General features: G+C 44.1%; 1 protein-coding gene across 1 annotated transcript in view; it reads left to right on the forward strand.

Moving 5' to 3' along the window:
• The window catches only part of LOC133142441 (LIM/homeobox protein LMX-1.2-like), a 65,492-nt gene that overhangs the window by 40,039 nt on the left and 7,953 nt on the right, over positions 1-17,500 (forward strand). The window contains exon 3 of the mRNA XM_061263661.1: positions 16,252-16,484. Within this exon, the coding sequence (XP_061119645.1) occupies positions 16,252-16,484 (233 nt within the window). The remainder of the gene's footprint in view (positions 1-16,251; positions 16,485-17,500) is intronic.

The following is a 17,500-nucleotide window of genomic DNA, read 5'->3' on the forward strand; positions in this document are numbered from 1 at the left end:
CCCCCGCCCCTCTGAGCTCTTCATGCTGTGAAAGCCATGTTTGTTTGGCTTGTGTGACTTTGTCAAACACACACAAAAAAGGTTTTTCCATTTACATAACACCTGCTACGCTGTGCTCGGCTCCTTTTGAAGACCACTGCGTCATTTAAATAGAAATTTTCTGTATATACAATAATATATGATGTAATTGATACTAATCTATGAATCGCAGCAGTAATTTATGTTTTCCCAAAAAGCCCCCCCCAGGCTGAAAGATTTCCTTTATGAATTCCCTTTCTGAAAGAGAGACAGACCCGCCTCGTGTGCATTTTCACCGAGCAGGTTGCACATGAATCCCAGACCATTCTGGAGTGCACACACCACCCTGCGCATGGAGAATTTTATCTTCTTCCTTCAGGCCAGAGGCTGGGATTACCTGGAATTACAGAACAAAGAGCTCATTCATTCCGCATACAACAATTCTGATGAATTTGCGCAGTTGGGTGAACTCGTCTTAATAATTGTATACAGATCTATTTTTAATAGTGAACTCAATTCTGTCCTGGCCGCGTTTGATTCTAGATGTGTGGTTTAAACATATGGCATCAGAAACCACAGCTGCATAATTGATCTTCCTATGTGGGCAGTAACGGCTGAATTGAATTGAGTTTCACATGGATGATGTCATATGGATGTAGCGGTGATGCAGTGCACAGGGCAGAATAGCCTGCATCAGGTGTTTGTGAATGAGTGTTGCTCTGAGTCTGTCAGGACCCTTGGGGAATGTTACCTTATGGGAGGAAGGGAATATTTGAAGCCCCCCCCAATTTTACCACAACCCCTGCACTGGAGCACCAGTCCCGTCCTCATGATGTACCCACCAACCCCCCCGCCCTCCAGGTCACGCATCATATCCGGTTTCACTGCAGCACTGCCATGGAAACCAGCTGTTGCCACTAAGAAGGCCCTGATTACATCAGTTTTTAAGCTGCTTTTTTAAGGTTCGGATTAGTCTGGGAATTTTCTTTTCTTTCACTGTTTCAGGTATGGTAAGAATTGACTGACTGCGGGAGAGATGGTGTGTGTCATTTTGAATCAAGAAAGGTTTTATTTCAGAATGAGAGTAAGGTGGAGGGCTGGACCTAAAAAGGTGTTAATATGTTAACATTTCCCCTGTCTGTTGTAAGTGAAAGAAATTGGACAGTGGAAGAAAAGGTAATGGCTCAGACCAACAGCGACCTCGCTTCCTTCTTTATAAGTTAAAATATTTCAAGCAGCACTGTCAATGCTGAACCACTAAGACCCTACCCCCTCTCTTCTAGACCCGTCCCCTTCAAAGCCACATTCACATTAATATCCAAGCCCTGATATTACCATACTTAGCCCAGTCACGCTAGTACCAACCCTTTAGTGCCCCACCCTGCTAATGCCCCATCCCATTTAATGCCACACCTCCTTTAATGCCACACCCTGTTAACATCACACCCTTTAGTGCCACACTCTGTTAGCATCACACCCTTTAGTGCCACACTCCTCTTAACATCACACCCTTTAGTGCCACACTCTGTTAGCATCATACCCTTTAATGCCCCACTCCTGTTAACATCACGCCCTTTAGTGCCCTACTCCTGTTAACATCACACCCTTTAATGCCCCACTCCTGTTAGCATCACGCCCTTTAATGCCCCACTCCCGTTAACGTCACACCGTTTAATGCCCCACTCCTGTTAACATCACACCCTTTAATGCCCCACTCCTGTTAACATCACGCCCTTTAGTGCCCCACTCCTGTTAACATCACGCCCTTTAGTGCCACACTCTGTTAACATCACGCCCTTTAATGCCCCACTCCTGTTAACATCACGCCCTTTAGTGCCACACTCCTGTTGATGGCAGACAGACACCAGCTTTAGAAGTTAGAAGGTCATCAAACAGCCATTATGACCAGCTCAGCCAGGACTACAGACTGTAGTAGAGTCCATAGAATACCAATGGGGAGCTGGGAGTGAGAGAATACTCCAGACTGCCGTCTTCAAGAGGGAACTTTCTCTTTGTTTGAGCTGACGTCCAAGTTGTTCCTGTACCAGTGCACTTTAGCCACTGGGGCCAGGGGAGAGGAACGAGCCCCCAGGGTCCTCTGAATCATGGGAAAGTTATATCCGTTAATGTCCATCTTTCATCTTTCACGTTTTTTAGTTTTGGCATGTGTGCTTGAACGTATGTGTTTGTGTGTGCACGCGAGGATTAGTGTGTGCATGTGTGTGTGTTTGTGCACTACCATGATTGTGTGCGTGTGTTTGTGTGTGTGTGTGTGTGTGTGTGTGTGCATGTGTGTGCGAGTGCAGTACCATGCCCTCTCTGTTAACAGACACAGTGCAGCACTAATCAGGCTGATGCAGAACAGAGGGGACGTGGGTAATGAGAATATGGCTGAGAGGTTCAGAGGGCAGGAGAGGGGGACACAGATAATGAAATAAAGGAACACAAACACGAGCTAGCCTCTCTGCCTCTCGGCTGGACCGCGCTCAGACTGTCACTGCTTTGGACTTCTTTAAGCCTCGGCACTGAATAAACGCGCCCCTTCACCCCCTGCCCACACACCTTTCTGCGGTAATCTCAGGATTATACCGGCTAATTAAAACTTCAGACAAACAGGCCGCTCTTCACAGCAATATGCTAAACTCGCCAGGAACAAGCTTTGGAGGTCGAGTGGGGGGGTTCAGGGCAGGGAATTCTGTAGACCCCCTCCAACACACACACACACACACACACACTCTTATCATATTAATCTTGGACCCTTTTTTGTGAGAGTAAACTCCTCAAGATGGAGGGGATTTAGGAGTATGGGGATGAGTGTATTTGTGTGAGTATGTGGGGGGGCTTTGCACAAAGCCGTGGTATTTTTCATTAGTGAACAGCTGGGTGTGGAGTGGCTGTGGAGAGACTCTCCCACCTGATGCCCCCTCCTTTTCTGTGCGTGTGGGGCGGCCCGCGCCTCCAAACACACCTTATTGCTGTTAGTTTTTCTTCTTAAGTTTCTGCACTGGGCCATCTGGGGGTCAAAAGCAATTAGAGACCCCCGTCCCTGTTTACAATAATCCCAGTCCTCCTTAATCATCTGACCCCAAAGCTGATTTCTGTCTTTTGTGTCCACACTCCTTTTGTTTTTACTCACTCACTCTCTCTCTCTCTCTCTCCCTATCTCTTCATTTGGCTTAGTTTACGTCAGTGGTACTGGCTGTGTACTGGTCTTCTCAGGAAAATTCATTCTAGAATTTAGGCTGGGAGATTCACCAGCCATCATTGCATTGAGTAATCACCAGCAGTTTGCAACTCAATCCATTCTGGTTGGATTCTGGGTTTGTATGCCAGAAAAAGGGAAACCACACTTCCTCAGTCCAGACTTTTGTTCTCTCACATTGTGAAAGAAGCTTGGCTGTCGGTCGGATAGACATGGGCAGGGATTTGGTCCTTAAAAAACAAGAATCACTATGTTATTCTTCATAAACACAGGCCTATATTTCATCAAGATTTGTCCGAAACTGCCTTGCAAATAAACAGAAGTGTTACACTGTTTAGCCCTTTGTTTTATTGTTCATTCAAAAGGAAAGGAAAAGGCAGATTTAATCCCAGCCAGACTGTGGTGAAGTCAACTTTCACTAAGACTGATTGTGTTTGTGAAGATAAGCATAAGGCTTGTGTTTACTTGTAAGTCAAAGTTAAGGAGAAACGTTGATTGAATACAGAACATTAACTGCTTAATTCACTCAGACTTGTCGGAGGACAGAAAGATGAGTGTTTTTACATTTATGCAGCATATTCAACGTCTGCGTTGAGTTTCTCTGAAGTTCCACTTGTGAGCTAGGCCTGCAGCTATAACCCTTGTCTGTGAAAGCCATATCGTTAATCCCCCCTCATTAACAATTTCACACCACAAATTGCAACCGCTTAAAGACTTTTTTTTTCAGAACTGGTACTTCAGCATTCAAAGTGAAATACAACACATGTGCAAATGCATTCCACTTTGTACTCGAAAAGAGACAAATCTTTTCGGGGGATTTTTTGAAGGGCGGCAAGTCTATTCGACGGACGTCAAATGAGGAGGGGGATGAATGTGGGCTGCTGCATGAAAGGACACTGATTGGAGGGGAATGGATAATTGACAGACATTTGTATGACATACTGTACATGCCCATTGGTACACGATGCTGTGCCGACGGGCGACCTGTGGCATAGTGGTTAAGGTAAATGACTGGGACCCACATGGTCGGTGGTTCGATCCCCGCTGTAGCCACGATAATATCCGCCCCGCCGCTGGGCCCTTGAGCAAGGCCCTTAACCCTGCATTGCTCCAGGGGAGAATTGTCTCCTGCTTAGTCTAATCAACTGTACGTCCCTCTGGATAAGAGCGTCCACCAAAATGCCATTCATATAATGTAATAGTCATATATTTTTATTGAAGGTGGATGGAAAAAAGCTTTGGTGTGAAAATTTACAAGCATTAAAATGTTTTCAATTTTATGGAATAAATATTAAGATGTGTTCATATGGTTATGAAGAATTTACAACATTGAGAGAAAATAGAATTTTGTCTTTAATGAACCCTTTGAACTTTGCCCCCCTAGAGGGCAATTTCCACCTATTTTGTGCTAGTCCTATAAGTCCAACAGAACAAGTTTATCTCAGAGCATGTACATACAGTGTACACAAAAGATACGTTAAAATATGAAAAAATGTAATTACTTATGTTCTTATAGTTTAGCACTGAATATCTCAATTTCTAAGTGAAGGACCAACCCAGAACTACTTCATATCTGTGCACAAACTTGATGTCAACTTGGGCAACTGAATTGTATATTTTCGAATTGTATGATTTTTTTGACGTAGAGAAATGGTATCAAGGATTCTTAGAATATAACATGCCTTTTATTGTCCGAGTCTGTGGCGAGGCGGTTGTAATCCATGAGAGCGTGGTGTGGAGGAGGCTGGAATTGTATTGCCCTGTTTGCAAATAAGAGGCTGAAAAGCATCTAAACTACAAATGACTCATTTGTAGTTTTATTACGTTGCGATTTATATTATTATGGAAATATGAACACAACAATCATTTTGGATGTCGACAACTCAATCACAAGGGGGCAGCATTTACAGGGTTAAAGATAATGTGACATATGCTATAATGGTGCTCTGGCAGACAGTCATTGAAATAAGAATGGAAAACTATCCCACTTTTTCAAATAATGTGATCTGGCAGTGAGCTTAGGGCTTGACACACATTAATGGGATTTTGTGACCAACTCTGGGGCTCCTGGGCCTGGTCATGTGATCAACTGGAGTCTCATGGGCATCGTAACGTTAGGGCGATTCCAATGGCTCTGACTGACAGAGGCCCTCAAATATTACAACATAGGATTTTCTGGCAGGGCCCAATACAACAGTAGAGTGAAAAAGAGTGGCAGCCAGCAAGCGTGACTCAGCTCCTGAGGACAATGTGGAGGACAATTCAGCTACGAATTGGGCCACGCATTCAAATTGGTGCCCTGTATTGATCTATTTATTTATTTTGAGTTAAATATAAATATATGAATAAGCTAAAGCACTCTTTCTAGACGGGGAGGCTCACCACAGACGGCCCTCTGACATCTGATAGCCATTAGTCTGGTTGTGGCCCATCACCAGTCTTTCTCAGAAGGAACAATAGCTGGAGAGCCCCTCCCCAGACCCACTAGAGCCCTTAATATGGGGAGCCTGGTGCACCTCACTTTAAATTGACTTGGAAGGGATGGGGGCACGAGCCAGGGCAGAGTTATTAAAAAGCATAAAAACGGTGCTGAGGAATTTACAGTCTGGGGGCTGAGAGAGAGACATCCTCCTACAGCGTGAGCAGCTCTCTCTCTGGACGCTGGACTTTCCCCATCTTCTGTTCTCTCTTTCCATGTTCCTTTTTTCCTTCCCTTTACTCTCCAGCGTTTCTCCCCTTTCTCACTATCTTTTCTCTACTCTTTCTCTTTCCTTTCTCTCCTCTCCTTTCTCTCTCATTTGCCAAAGATCTCACCTCTTTGAAAAATCTGTTTCTCTCTCTCTCCCTATCTCTCTCTCTCTTCTCATGTTATATAGATGCCAGTTCTCTTGGGGGAGATGGCTCATAGACATTACAGTTACAGCAGTAAGGAGGGATGAGGAGAGGCAAGACACCACAGCTCATTTACACACACACACACACACACACACACACACACACATAAACTCACACACATGCACACACACACACACACACACACATAAACCCACACACATGCACACACACACACACACACACACACATAAACTCACACACATACACACAAACACACACACATAAACTCACACACATGCACACACACACACACACACACACACACACAAACTCACACACACACACACACACACACACACACACACACATAAACTCACACACATGCACACACACACACATAAACTCACACACATGCGCACACACACACACACACAAACACACAGGCGCACACACTAACACACACACACAGGCACAGATCTGCCTTCTTCAGGCAGCAGTTCTCAGACACAGCAGCTGGAGTTAAACTGAGGCCTGCTGAGATTCTGAAATACAGACAGGCACAGTGGGGGGACAGTGGGCATTGAGGAGGGTTTAAATCAAGTTTCTACACGGGCGCGCGTCCCAAACTTTAATCCAGAACAAACTTTACTGTGCGCTACGAGAAAGACAAAGGCAACGGATACTTTAACTAGCATATAATGGCCACTTGTGCAATATCAAGCTTTATAACAATAGGGTGCATGTTGTGAGTGATAATTCGGACCTTATGGTGTGCTTCGGCAAGAACGGCTGCTTGCATGGTCCCAGTTGGTGAATAGAAATAGTTCCAGATTAAAATGTGCATTTTTGAGCCCTGTTGAGTAACTATGCCATTAATTCTACTTTGATGCCACTACGTTGATGTTGAGTTTTTTGTCATGTAAATTGTTGCCGCATTGACTACCAGAAAAGGAGCGGTCAGTAGAGGTCCATTATATCATAGTGATATATATCTAAATCAGTCATGACATCTCAGCAGAACCATCTGGATGGATGGGTACTGTAGTTTGTTTTGGGTGAACTGATCTTTAAAATTAATACAAGAGATTAACCAAGTGAACTACAGTAGATTTGTCGGGTTAGGTTCTGTCAGTAAAGGGGGCAAAGATGAAAATTAAATTGAATATCTGGAAATATTTCTTTGCAGAGAGTCAGTCTGTGGAACAGCTTGCCAGGTCACGTAGCAGAGGCAGAGACCTGGGGGTGCTGAAGGCTTGATGGAGTGCTACATACACTAGTCTGTAGTTAAATGGTGTCCGTAGATAGGCTGAATGGCCTGTTCTCCTCATTATGTATTCTTGTATTATTATGAGATTACTGCAGGGCAGAGTGGCCTTGGAGTCAGAGCTGTACCCAGTGAGTGATCACGAGGCGAGGGCTCCCTACCAACCATGACCCTCCCCTCCAGGTAATGATGTCAACAGGAACATGAGTCTGTGGTGCTCCCTTTTTGTTAGAAAGCCTTTATTAGGTTCAGATGCCTATCAATCTTTCTGACATGGTGAAAGAGCCCTGCTCCTAATGAGCCCTTTCTACATCACTGCCGCAGCAAGGAGGCATTCCGAGGCTTCTTGCTCTGCGGCCAATGAGGTGGTTCCCCCCGGGGCACCCTGGGGCGTGGCTTCTTTAGGCCCCTCCCACCCCCCCTCTCTCTCTTTGTCTGATCTTGCGGGGCGAGTGTTGCGGTGTGTGCTGCAGGATGCCCTGTGGAGCTGAGAGAGATATCATACAGGTAATATAACTGTCCAAACACACCGCCTCGTGTGAACTCAGAAACCCCCTACACCCAATTTATTGCTTTGAGAACACCTGAGTTTTGAGTTTTGAGGTGGTAATTAAACATGCGTATTAACTGATACTTTCAGTTACTTTCAAGGTGAACCGTCTGTCTTTGAGTATGTTTTTTATGTTTGTCGGCTGTGATATGATTTATTTTTGGAGCAGGGACTGATTAGCGCTAATTGGGCCCGTTAGCATTCGACAGGCTTTGCGGTGGTCCCCCCTCGGTTAACCCCACATTCCCGAACAGGCGGAGAACCGCGGGAGAAACCTCGCTAATGGCGCCTCTGGGTCCGCTCAGTCCGGTCCCAGACCGACCCGCACGCCGCGACACACGAGGAACATGTCCGCACCCACGGCAGACCCCTTCCGTTCAGCTTCTCCTCAGACGCCAGCTCAGAGCCCCTCTGGACAGGGAGGCCAGGGGCCTCTAAAGCCAGCCCAGATTTCACAGGTCATATACTTTCCCCTCTGGCACCTGGTGGTGTGTATGATATGTAAGTTACACAGAAAAAAAAATAGTTGTTCAAACAAATGAGGCACAGATTTTTTTCCTTTTTTTATGGTGACAACAGCTTTTTTCTGTGAAGCCTTGTGTTCACAGGTTAGCGTTTGGCTGAGCGCAGTGTGATTGCACAGCCTTAATGCCATGAGCTGCTTTTAGCAGGTGTGCTTGGTTAATGCTGCTTACATTGTTAAGCTGGCCATATACATGGTGGTGAACTAACCACCAAAATGGAACCATAACCGAACATGGCACCACGTACAGACTTGTGTATACTCATTGTGTATTCCCAAACTGTTCATTTAGTGACACCTCTGCTGAATAAAACTGCTCAAGCTAGGTTCTGGTAGCTGGTTTTACAGTAGGGACTCCATGACAGTGAGACATGCCTTTGGCTGTTCATAGTAAGTGATGTGCTTATAAGCACTTACCTTTTTGGTTGTTTGAGTTCTCAGTCCATATCAGTCGGCAAAGGCACAAGCCGGAATTAAAAAATGGAGTCTGGCTTTTGGTGGCAGAAACAAACATCTTTGGCAGTTTACTAACACTGTGGATCAGCTACTCTTTGGGGGGATTGACGTGGGTCTGGGGGGTTGCTAGGCATGTGGAGGTCAGGCCTCAGCAGGCCTGCAGGATCTAACAGGATTCTCACATCCCTGTCAGCTGGATTCCGTACTGTCGCTATTTAGCGGAATTAATTGATATTGAAGAATAGGTCAGAAATTGACTCGGTGAGAAATGTATTAGGTATTTATTAGACTTATTTTCTTTTCAGACTTATTAAGTGTTCTGCTGCTGTAGCCTATCCACTAAGAGCTTTGACGCATTGTGTGTTCAGAGATGCTCTTCTGCATACCACTGTTAGTGTGTGATTATTTGCGTTACTGTCACTTCCTGGCCCTTCTCCTCTCCTCTTCTGCTCTGACCTCTCTCATTAACAACATGTTTCTGCCTGCAGAACTGCTGCTCACTGGATGTGTTTTGCACCATTCTCTGCAAACTCTAGAGACTATTGATCAGCAATTACTGAAATACTCAAACCAGCCCGTCTGGCACCAACAATCATGCCATGGTCGAAATCACTGAGATCACATTTTTTCCACATTCTGATGGTCGATATAAACATTAACTGAAGCTCCTCACCCATATCTGCATGATTGCATGTTTTATACTGCTGGCACATGATTGGCTTATTAGATAATGGCATGAATAAGGTGTAGGTGTTCCTAATAAAGTGCTCAGTGAGTGTATTTGAGCATCATGAGTTAGCCTGGATGCAGGGATACCAATGAGCAAATAAGAAATGTATTAATGTGTGCCTGTTTGCTCGCGTATGTAGCAGTCGCTGCTGGTGACGTTCTCTGCTCCCAGACCCAGCCAGTGATATTAGAATGGCAGAAATAAGCGGTTCTCTTGTGACAGCAGGACTGCGGTTGTGACCCGGGGCGCTGAGGAATTTCGTCACCGTGGTAACAGCGGTACGAAATGCATGCTAAAAAATGTGTGCTGTGGTTGCAGGTGTAGTTTTCAGGTTTAAAGTGCCTTTGTTCTTGTGAACTAGGCTCTTCGTCGGAATTGCTAAGGTGCGCCGTCCAGCTGTTTGAATTTATAATGCAGAATGTAATTTCTGTAGAGTACGTCACCGTAATAATTATGTCAGCCTCACAAATAATTCATGATGACCATCAGTCCTGAAAGAGTCCTGAAACACCCTGTGCAGTGGTTACTTAATTTCAGCTGACCCTAGCTGCTCTCCCTCATATATGGATAAAGAGAAGATTCTGCCCCAAGATCGTTTTGATCGAAAGCATTCCTCCGGGACATAAGCGACGTGCAGATTCTCCAGTTATGTGTTATGGTTCTACCTGCTGGGAGCTTAATTAAAAAACAAAGAGTCTCAATATAGAGACCATTATTATGCTAATTTGGCGAGAACCGCGCGACGATTAGCAGCGCTAACAGACGAGTTCACTTCGCTCCGGGGACCGTACCAAGGACGGATCTTATTTGACTTCATTAGTTTCAACAATGATCCGAAGAGAAGCAGCCAAGCCGTAATAAAACCGTTTCTCCTCGTGCATTATTAAGCAGTGGGTCATTTCCTGCACATCGTTTATTACAATATTATAATTTCTGTCGCAAAAACAAAGTGGAACTGAGATTGAACGATTGAGCTGGCTTTCTGTCATGTTCTACTGTAAAGGCGAAATAATACAATACACTGAAGTTGCGTATATAGATAACCCTGGTCCCGTGATGTGACATGGAGGAAAGGGCTATTTGAAGATTTCACGATCACGCGTTTAAACGGCAGCACACATGTTCAGCTCGTGCATGTATGTGGAGTTTTGGTTGGAAAAAATACCTCCTTTTCCCTTTATCTGCAGCCTGTACCAGTAGTCCTGGGAGTCTGCAATAGCATCAAATAAGTATTTTTCTTTTAAGTTGGAAATGGCTGAAAATGATGATTACAAGAAATGCGGCCACACTCCCTGAGAGACACATCTGGGCATCAAATGTTTTCGCACAGAGCGAGCCCACTTAAAAACCCGTTTTCTCCTGGGCTCGTGAATATACTGTGGCTACTGTGGGCAGGCACCGTTCCTCCTTTTTAAATACAGGGGTCCTAATACAAACAGGATAGGCACACGAGTCACATGGTGCCCAGACACAGAAATAATCCTGTTAACAGTAATGATCAATCAGCTCTAGTCGGTTTGTTCAGTTCCATTAAATGTCCGTTATTGGAGTGAAACGCTTTGGTAAATTTTGCCGAAGCATTATCTGCACGTAGTTCTGTAGAGAAAAAAGCATTAACCTTTTAAGTGCATTCAGATATCTGAATTACTGTAGTGGCAATGGTAACAGTAAAATAAGTAAGGGAATATAGTCTCTGTTTCTTTCTGTCTCCCTCCATTATCTATTGGACTACAGATTGCAGACTGAGCTGGGCCCATGCTGGTTGCTAAGGGGACAGAGTATGAGTGAAAGGTTAGAATGTGATAATGTAAAAAAAATAATAATAGTAATAATAACTCATTATAATAAGCAAATAGAATGGAATGTATTTGGAACTTCAGGATTAATCATCTCACAAAAGAAGGCCAATGATAGTTTATGTTCCCTCATTGTTTATTGCAGGTACCTTTCGTTCTTCCCTTGCATGACTTTGATGCAATGTGTGTATATTTGTTGACCCAATACAGGCACTCATGAGAGACTCTTTGAGGTCAGAGCTGTTGGCTGTTGGCTGTTGAGGCGCAGTGCTTCCATGTTGACCAGGAGACCCACTTGTCCTCACTTGTCCCCCTGGCTATTTCCTAAACACCTGTGGGGTGGGTGGTCCAGTACCAGGTTCCAGTGCTAGACACCCCTGTGTTCACACATGAGGGCATTATCCACAAACCCCTGCACACAGGTGTGAGGGCCTGGCTGTGCCTACATTCTGGCTAAGTCTTTCCCAGAATGCAACAGTCCACATGTTCACAGCCCACCCTGAGGACATGTTTGCAGAAGTGATGTTGGACTGTTTTTTCAGATATATTGACAGGAATTATTATGTAAAAATGGCTAATAAAAGGTTTTTTTAACCAAAGGAGTATAATCAATTTACAGAATATTTAAAATATTTAATGTTGCACATTCGTGCATGTGTTATATATGTCTAAATCATGATGCCATGATATTATAGGTCCGTATATCGTTTATAAGATAAATATTTTCTCATTCAAATTATCATATTATTATCAAGAATGTTCAAACTAAACAGGATTTTGAACATATCAAAATTACATTTAAAAATTTTTGAAATATGAACGAAATCTTAAGTATGCATTCTGATCCCCTGAGTCCGTCTCATTGGCCTGCTCTGTGGGAGCCCCTGGACTAGATTATAACGGAAGAAAAACTGGTCTGGTTTTAATATGAGTGCAGGGGTGACCTGAGTACTGTATTCAGATAATACATTGTCTTCAGATATATGTTCAAAGTTCACCAAGGATATTTAGAAGATTTTCTGCTTTCCATTTTATTATTATTATTATTATTATTGTTATTGTTATTGTTATTGTTATTATTGTTATTGTTATTATTATAATAATTTGTACTTCGGAGTAACAAGGTGAAATACTTGCATTTTCACTTTTACACAAATTCTGACTTCTCCGACACTCATTTATATCACACCCGTCTTTGTCAGCTTGATATATCAATGTTTTCTTTTGCTCTCTGGGCTGATTTAAATTATACTTATTTGCCTATTAACGGCAGCTATTTGAGGCCGCTGTTCAGCAACTATAATGGGCTACTGTATATTTAGCCTACGTCTAATAGTTACTCAAGAGGAAGAGAGTCAGAGCGCAGAATTTCGTTGACTACAGCGGTAGAATGGTCTATTTAGGCTGTTCTCTCCTAGATGGCGATGGTAACAGAAATATTTCTGTTACCAAATCAGATTAGTTTTGGTTTCGTCTCGCCGGGTTTTCAGCACAGTGAGATCGAGCAGAATATGCGGTACTTTGAAATGCACCTTTGAATGTGACGTTTGCAGCGGCTGCAGCTGGAAAACGATCGCGCGGAAAGGCAGATTTCTCCCTGTTGAAACAAAAAGGCGCAATATTCCCCGTTTATGCGACGCTTGCAGCTGCTGTATTCCACTGAATAGCGTGCATGCTTGTTATCAGTTTTCAATCGAATTGCCGCGATAGCATTACCATGACAAAAGCAACGCCTCGTCGGGTGTTTCCCCCCATCTCCTCTCATATATTTATACAATTCATCACTGTCGCGTGGCTCTGATAGGGCGGAAGTGTGGGAACGCGCTGGCTTTCCTGGCCTGGATAGTGTTGGGAAATAGATGTCATCAACAGACAGACGGGCAGCTGGCAGCTGTAGGCTACCGCAGACCTGTGTAAACAGTTAACTAATAAATCCAGGTCCTGAATCTCACGGGGTGGGATGAGGTGTGCGTTTGGGGGATTTGGTGGACTGCCAGCCAGTTTTTTCCTATAAGTCATCCTGCTGTGTGGGTAGAAACCTTGTTTACTCCCTTGAACAATCACTGCCAACTTCCAGATTTTGACACCAACCCACCTGTGATAACCCTGCCCTTGACCATGACAGTGCCCTGACTAGCCCAGTGAGGGCTATGGGGATTGCAGATGGGGTACAAATGACTTGAGTATGTTTTCCAAGCAAAAAAAGGTACACATTAATTATACATTGCTGGCTAGGGAGTAGGGGGACACTTATATGTACCTACAGTATACTGCCCCACGGTCAAGCATTTGTACATTTTTAGGCACTTTTTATACCTTTATTTCTGAGTGCAGAGAAAACATGACTGAAGCGTCGTCGTAGCCTAGAATGGTAAATGGTAAATGGCAGGCATTTATATAGCGCCTTTATCCAAAGCGCAATTGATGCTTCTCCATTCACCTATTCATACACACATTCACACACTGACGGTGATTGGCTGCCATGCAAGGCCCCGACCAGCTCGTCAGGAGCATTTGGGGGTTAGGTGTCTTGCTCAGGGACACTTCGACACAGCCCAGGTGGGGGATCGAACCGGCAACCCTCCGACTGCCAGATGACTGCTCTTACTGCCTGAGCCATGTCGCAGAAGAAGCTACGCTAGCTCACCCAGTATTAGGACGGCTGTGGAAATGTAGCTAATTTTTACAGTCTCTCCCTCTGGAGTTCAGACTAAGAAGCTTGGGGGCAGCCTCCCCCTCCCTGCTTGTGGGAACGTGGGGGTGTAGTTGGTTTGGAGACCTGTCCCTAGCCAAACTTATAAAAGCGCAAACCATAATCTCAAAGGACAGTTCAGGGTTCTATAATGATTCTTTTTTTGGCTCATCTGTTTCTGATTGGTTTCCCGTTTCTTGAAGTTGTCGACTCAGACGGTGAAAACTTTGTATGGTTTTGGTGGCAATATATTGTTTTAAAACTTTAATGAAGTTAATGCAATCTTTTCTTAAGTTACATGTGGAATTGTGTGGAATGAGTTAGACAGGCCTAAACATTTTTCATGAGGATTTGACATTTTGGACCAAAAATATTGGTGAAATCAGGTAGCAATCTTCACTTTTACGGAGATAGCATTCTTAAAAAAAAAAAAAAAACTGACATAAAAGATGAACATTCTGCAACCTATACCCTTCTTGGAGCTGTTGCCAAATTCATATCATTCTACATGAACTTAATATGAGGATATGTCTCAACCATTTTTTTTCTTCTTTAAACCAAGAACGCTCCCAGGTATGCGATTCAAATTGTGTGTCTCAAACCACCTGAAAATTCACACAAAAAACAACAATGGTGCTCCCATCTCCCACGCAGACTGACTGCTGCTGTATAGCATTAGGACTTGCTGACTAAACTTTAACCCTTTGAAAGTTTTTCTTTTGAAAAAGAAATGAGAGGTGCTCCATTGTTCAGTCAATCCCGTTCTGTCACCAGTGATTGCTACATTAGAATTAGTTAAGAACATTCTATTCACATATTTGTGATACCCCTTAAAGACAAGCTGGAATCAGAATTCATGTTTTCCTCAATCTAGTCAATTCTTCTTAACCATAAAAACATGTCTTAGTATATATTACATGTGTATATTGTGTATTTTCACACCAAAGTCTTTTTTTCCATCCACTTCCTGGAAAACAATTTGAATTTACATCATCGTGTACCAGTGGGCGTGTATGTTGATCAAATATCTGTCAATTTTCCATTCCTCTCTGATCAATATCCTTTTCATGCAGTGGTGTGCCTCCTCATTTGACATCCCCCTCTTCATTTGACTCCCAGCCTTTCAAAGAACCATTTCACTCGTACGTGTCATATCACAGAAGCTAATGCTGCTCTAGCTTGTGTTTGAAAGGTTAACAGAAGGGGCTGTTTCTCATTTGACAGCAGGACTCGGCCCCTCCCACCGTGTCCTCACACGCAGACACAGACGGCCAATCATAAAGGCCGTGGTTAAATATGAGGACTGGAGAACTGCACTGTCTCAGAAGCTGAGCGGCTGTTTCTCCTCTGGGTGATTAGGAACAACGGTTCCAACTCTGACTGTAGTTCAGTGACCCAGTTGCACCACCTCAAGGTTTAAATGCTTTCAAAAAGCTTGTGTTGTAACCCAGAAACATAGCTATTTATTTCTCTTTGTAAAGCTGAACTTTGTAAAAGTTCTGCTATTATCCTGCAAGCAAGACATCACTTTCATAAGATGCTGTCTACATTGTATTATTTGCATACAGCCCCTTCATACATTCAGATATTTACTGAAGCAGTTCAGGTTCATCTCCTATACCCATGGGCAAAGTACTGAACTTGAAATGCACTTAAGGAATTGAACAGTACTCCAGGGTTCAATCCCTTAAGATTACAACTTGGAGGTTAAATATCCCATTATATATCCCTTACCTATATACTACAGCGCTGCCCCATTTCATGTTCGTGACCGCCCCCACGCAAAGCTAGTCAGGCAACCACCGCCCCCACGCAAAGCTAGTCAGGCAACCCCATTGAACCCCGGTGCATTACTCATTCAACTGTATAGCCTTGTATATGACATATACTATAATGGCACTTATATAGCTATATATAGATATTGTTGTGGTGTATTTTGTATTAGCTATTGTATTGTTGTTCTCAGGGTATTCTAGCTCCCAAACATGGATTCCGATTGTATCTGTATGGTCACAATAGGACTCGGAGCCGTACCGGCCTCTAGGGTCCTCTTCACACTTGTTCCTGTGTTCAATCTGCACTTCATTGTACGTCGCTCTGGATAAGAGCATCTGCCAAATGCCTAAATGTAATGTAACTGACCACCTGCAAACTCTCGTACCCCCCCCCCCCGTCCCTCCACCAGGCTGTTCGCCACCAAGTGCAGCGGCTGCATGGAGACGATCGCGGCCACGGAGCTGGTGATGCGGGCGCTGAAGAGCGTGTACCACCTGGGCTGCTTCTGCTGCTGCGTGTGTGAGCGGCAGCTCAGGAAGGGAGACCAGTTCCTGCTGAAGGAGGGCCAGCTGCTCTGTAAGAGCGACTACGAGAAGGAGAGGGACCTGCTCAGCTCCATCAGCCCCGAGAACTCAGACTCCGGTCAGTCCAATAGTAATAATAATCACCACCGTCACCATCATCATCATCATAATAATAATAATAATCATCATCATCATCATCATCATAATAATAATCACCATCATCATCATAATAATAATAATAAATAATAATCATCACCATCATTATCATCATCATCATAATAACAGCACTAATAATAACTGACACTTTACTTGAACTTTTCAGCATAAGGCTGACACAACACTGTCATTCACATGATATAGCTGCAGTCACAAAGTGGCATGACAGATGTCATTTTATGTCGTAAAACCAGACATAAAAAGGACATGTCCAGTCATAAAACCGTCATACTTTTATGAGTAAATTGTTATGACACGTGTTACCGCCATAACAGTTACGGCTAAGTGATGACAGTTTTATGTTATTTGACTGTCATGCTACCTTGTGACAGCTGTTTATGGTACGCGTATGATAGCGTAAGCCTTGTGTTGAAAAGTTCCAGTAAAACTTCCAAAGTGCTTTTCTCAACAATCAATTATTTATAAAATTATGTTACATTTTGAGCCATAGAAAAAACAACTGAGGGTGGGTGAAATAAAGGGAGAGAGAGAGAGAGAGAGAGAGAGAGAGAGAGAGAGAGAGAGAGAGAGAGAGAGAGAGAGAGAGAGAGAGAGAGAGAGAGAGAGAGAGAGAGAGAGAGAGAGAGAGAGAGAGAGAGAGAGAGAGAGAGTTGAAGTGAGAATGAGAAGGCCTGAGAGAGTCTGCACAGTGCCCCTGAATCCCACGCAGCTGAATGATTTTGGGAGAGTGGAATCATTTCGGTGAAGTCCGTTTATCAGGACGAGCGCGTGACGGGCGCATCCTACCGCGCGTCTTATCTGCTGCCGGGCGGTTCCCTGGCTGTGCGAACGAGCCGTCAGGACCCCGCGTCCCGTGCCTCGCTCCATCTGCTTCTCATTGGGCCTGGGGGCGGCGGGGGAGATCAGATCTGTCACGGGCGGCCGTGTGTGCCTGCAGCCTGGGATCCGGGGGATCTC

The sequence above is a fragment of the Conger conger genome, chromosome 12 (assembly GCF_963514075.1).
Source record: "Conger conger chromosome 12, fConCon1.1, whole genome shotgun sequence".
NCBI lineage: Eukaryota > Metazoa > Chordata > Actinopteri > Anguilliformes > Congridae > Conger > Conger conger.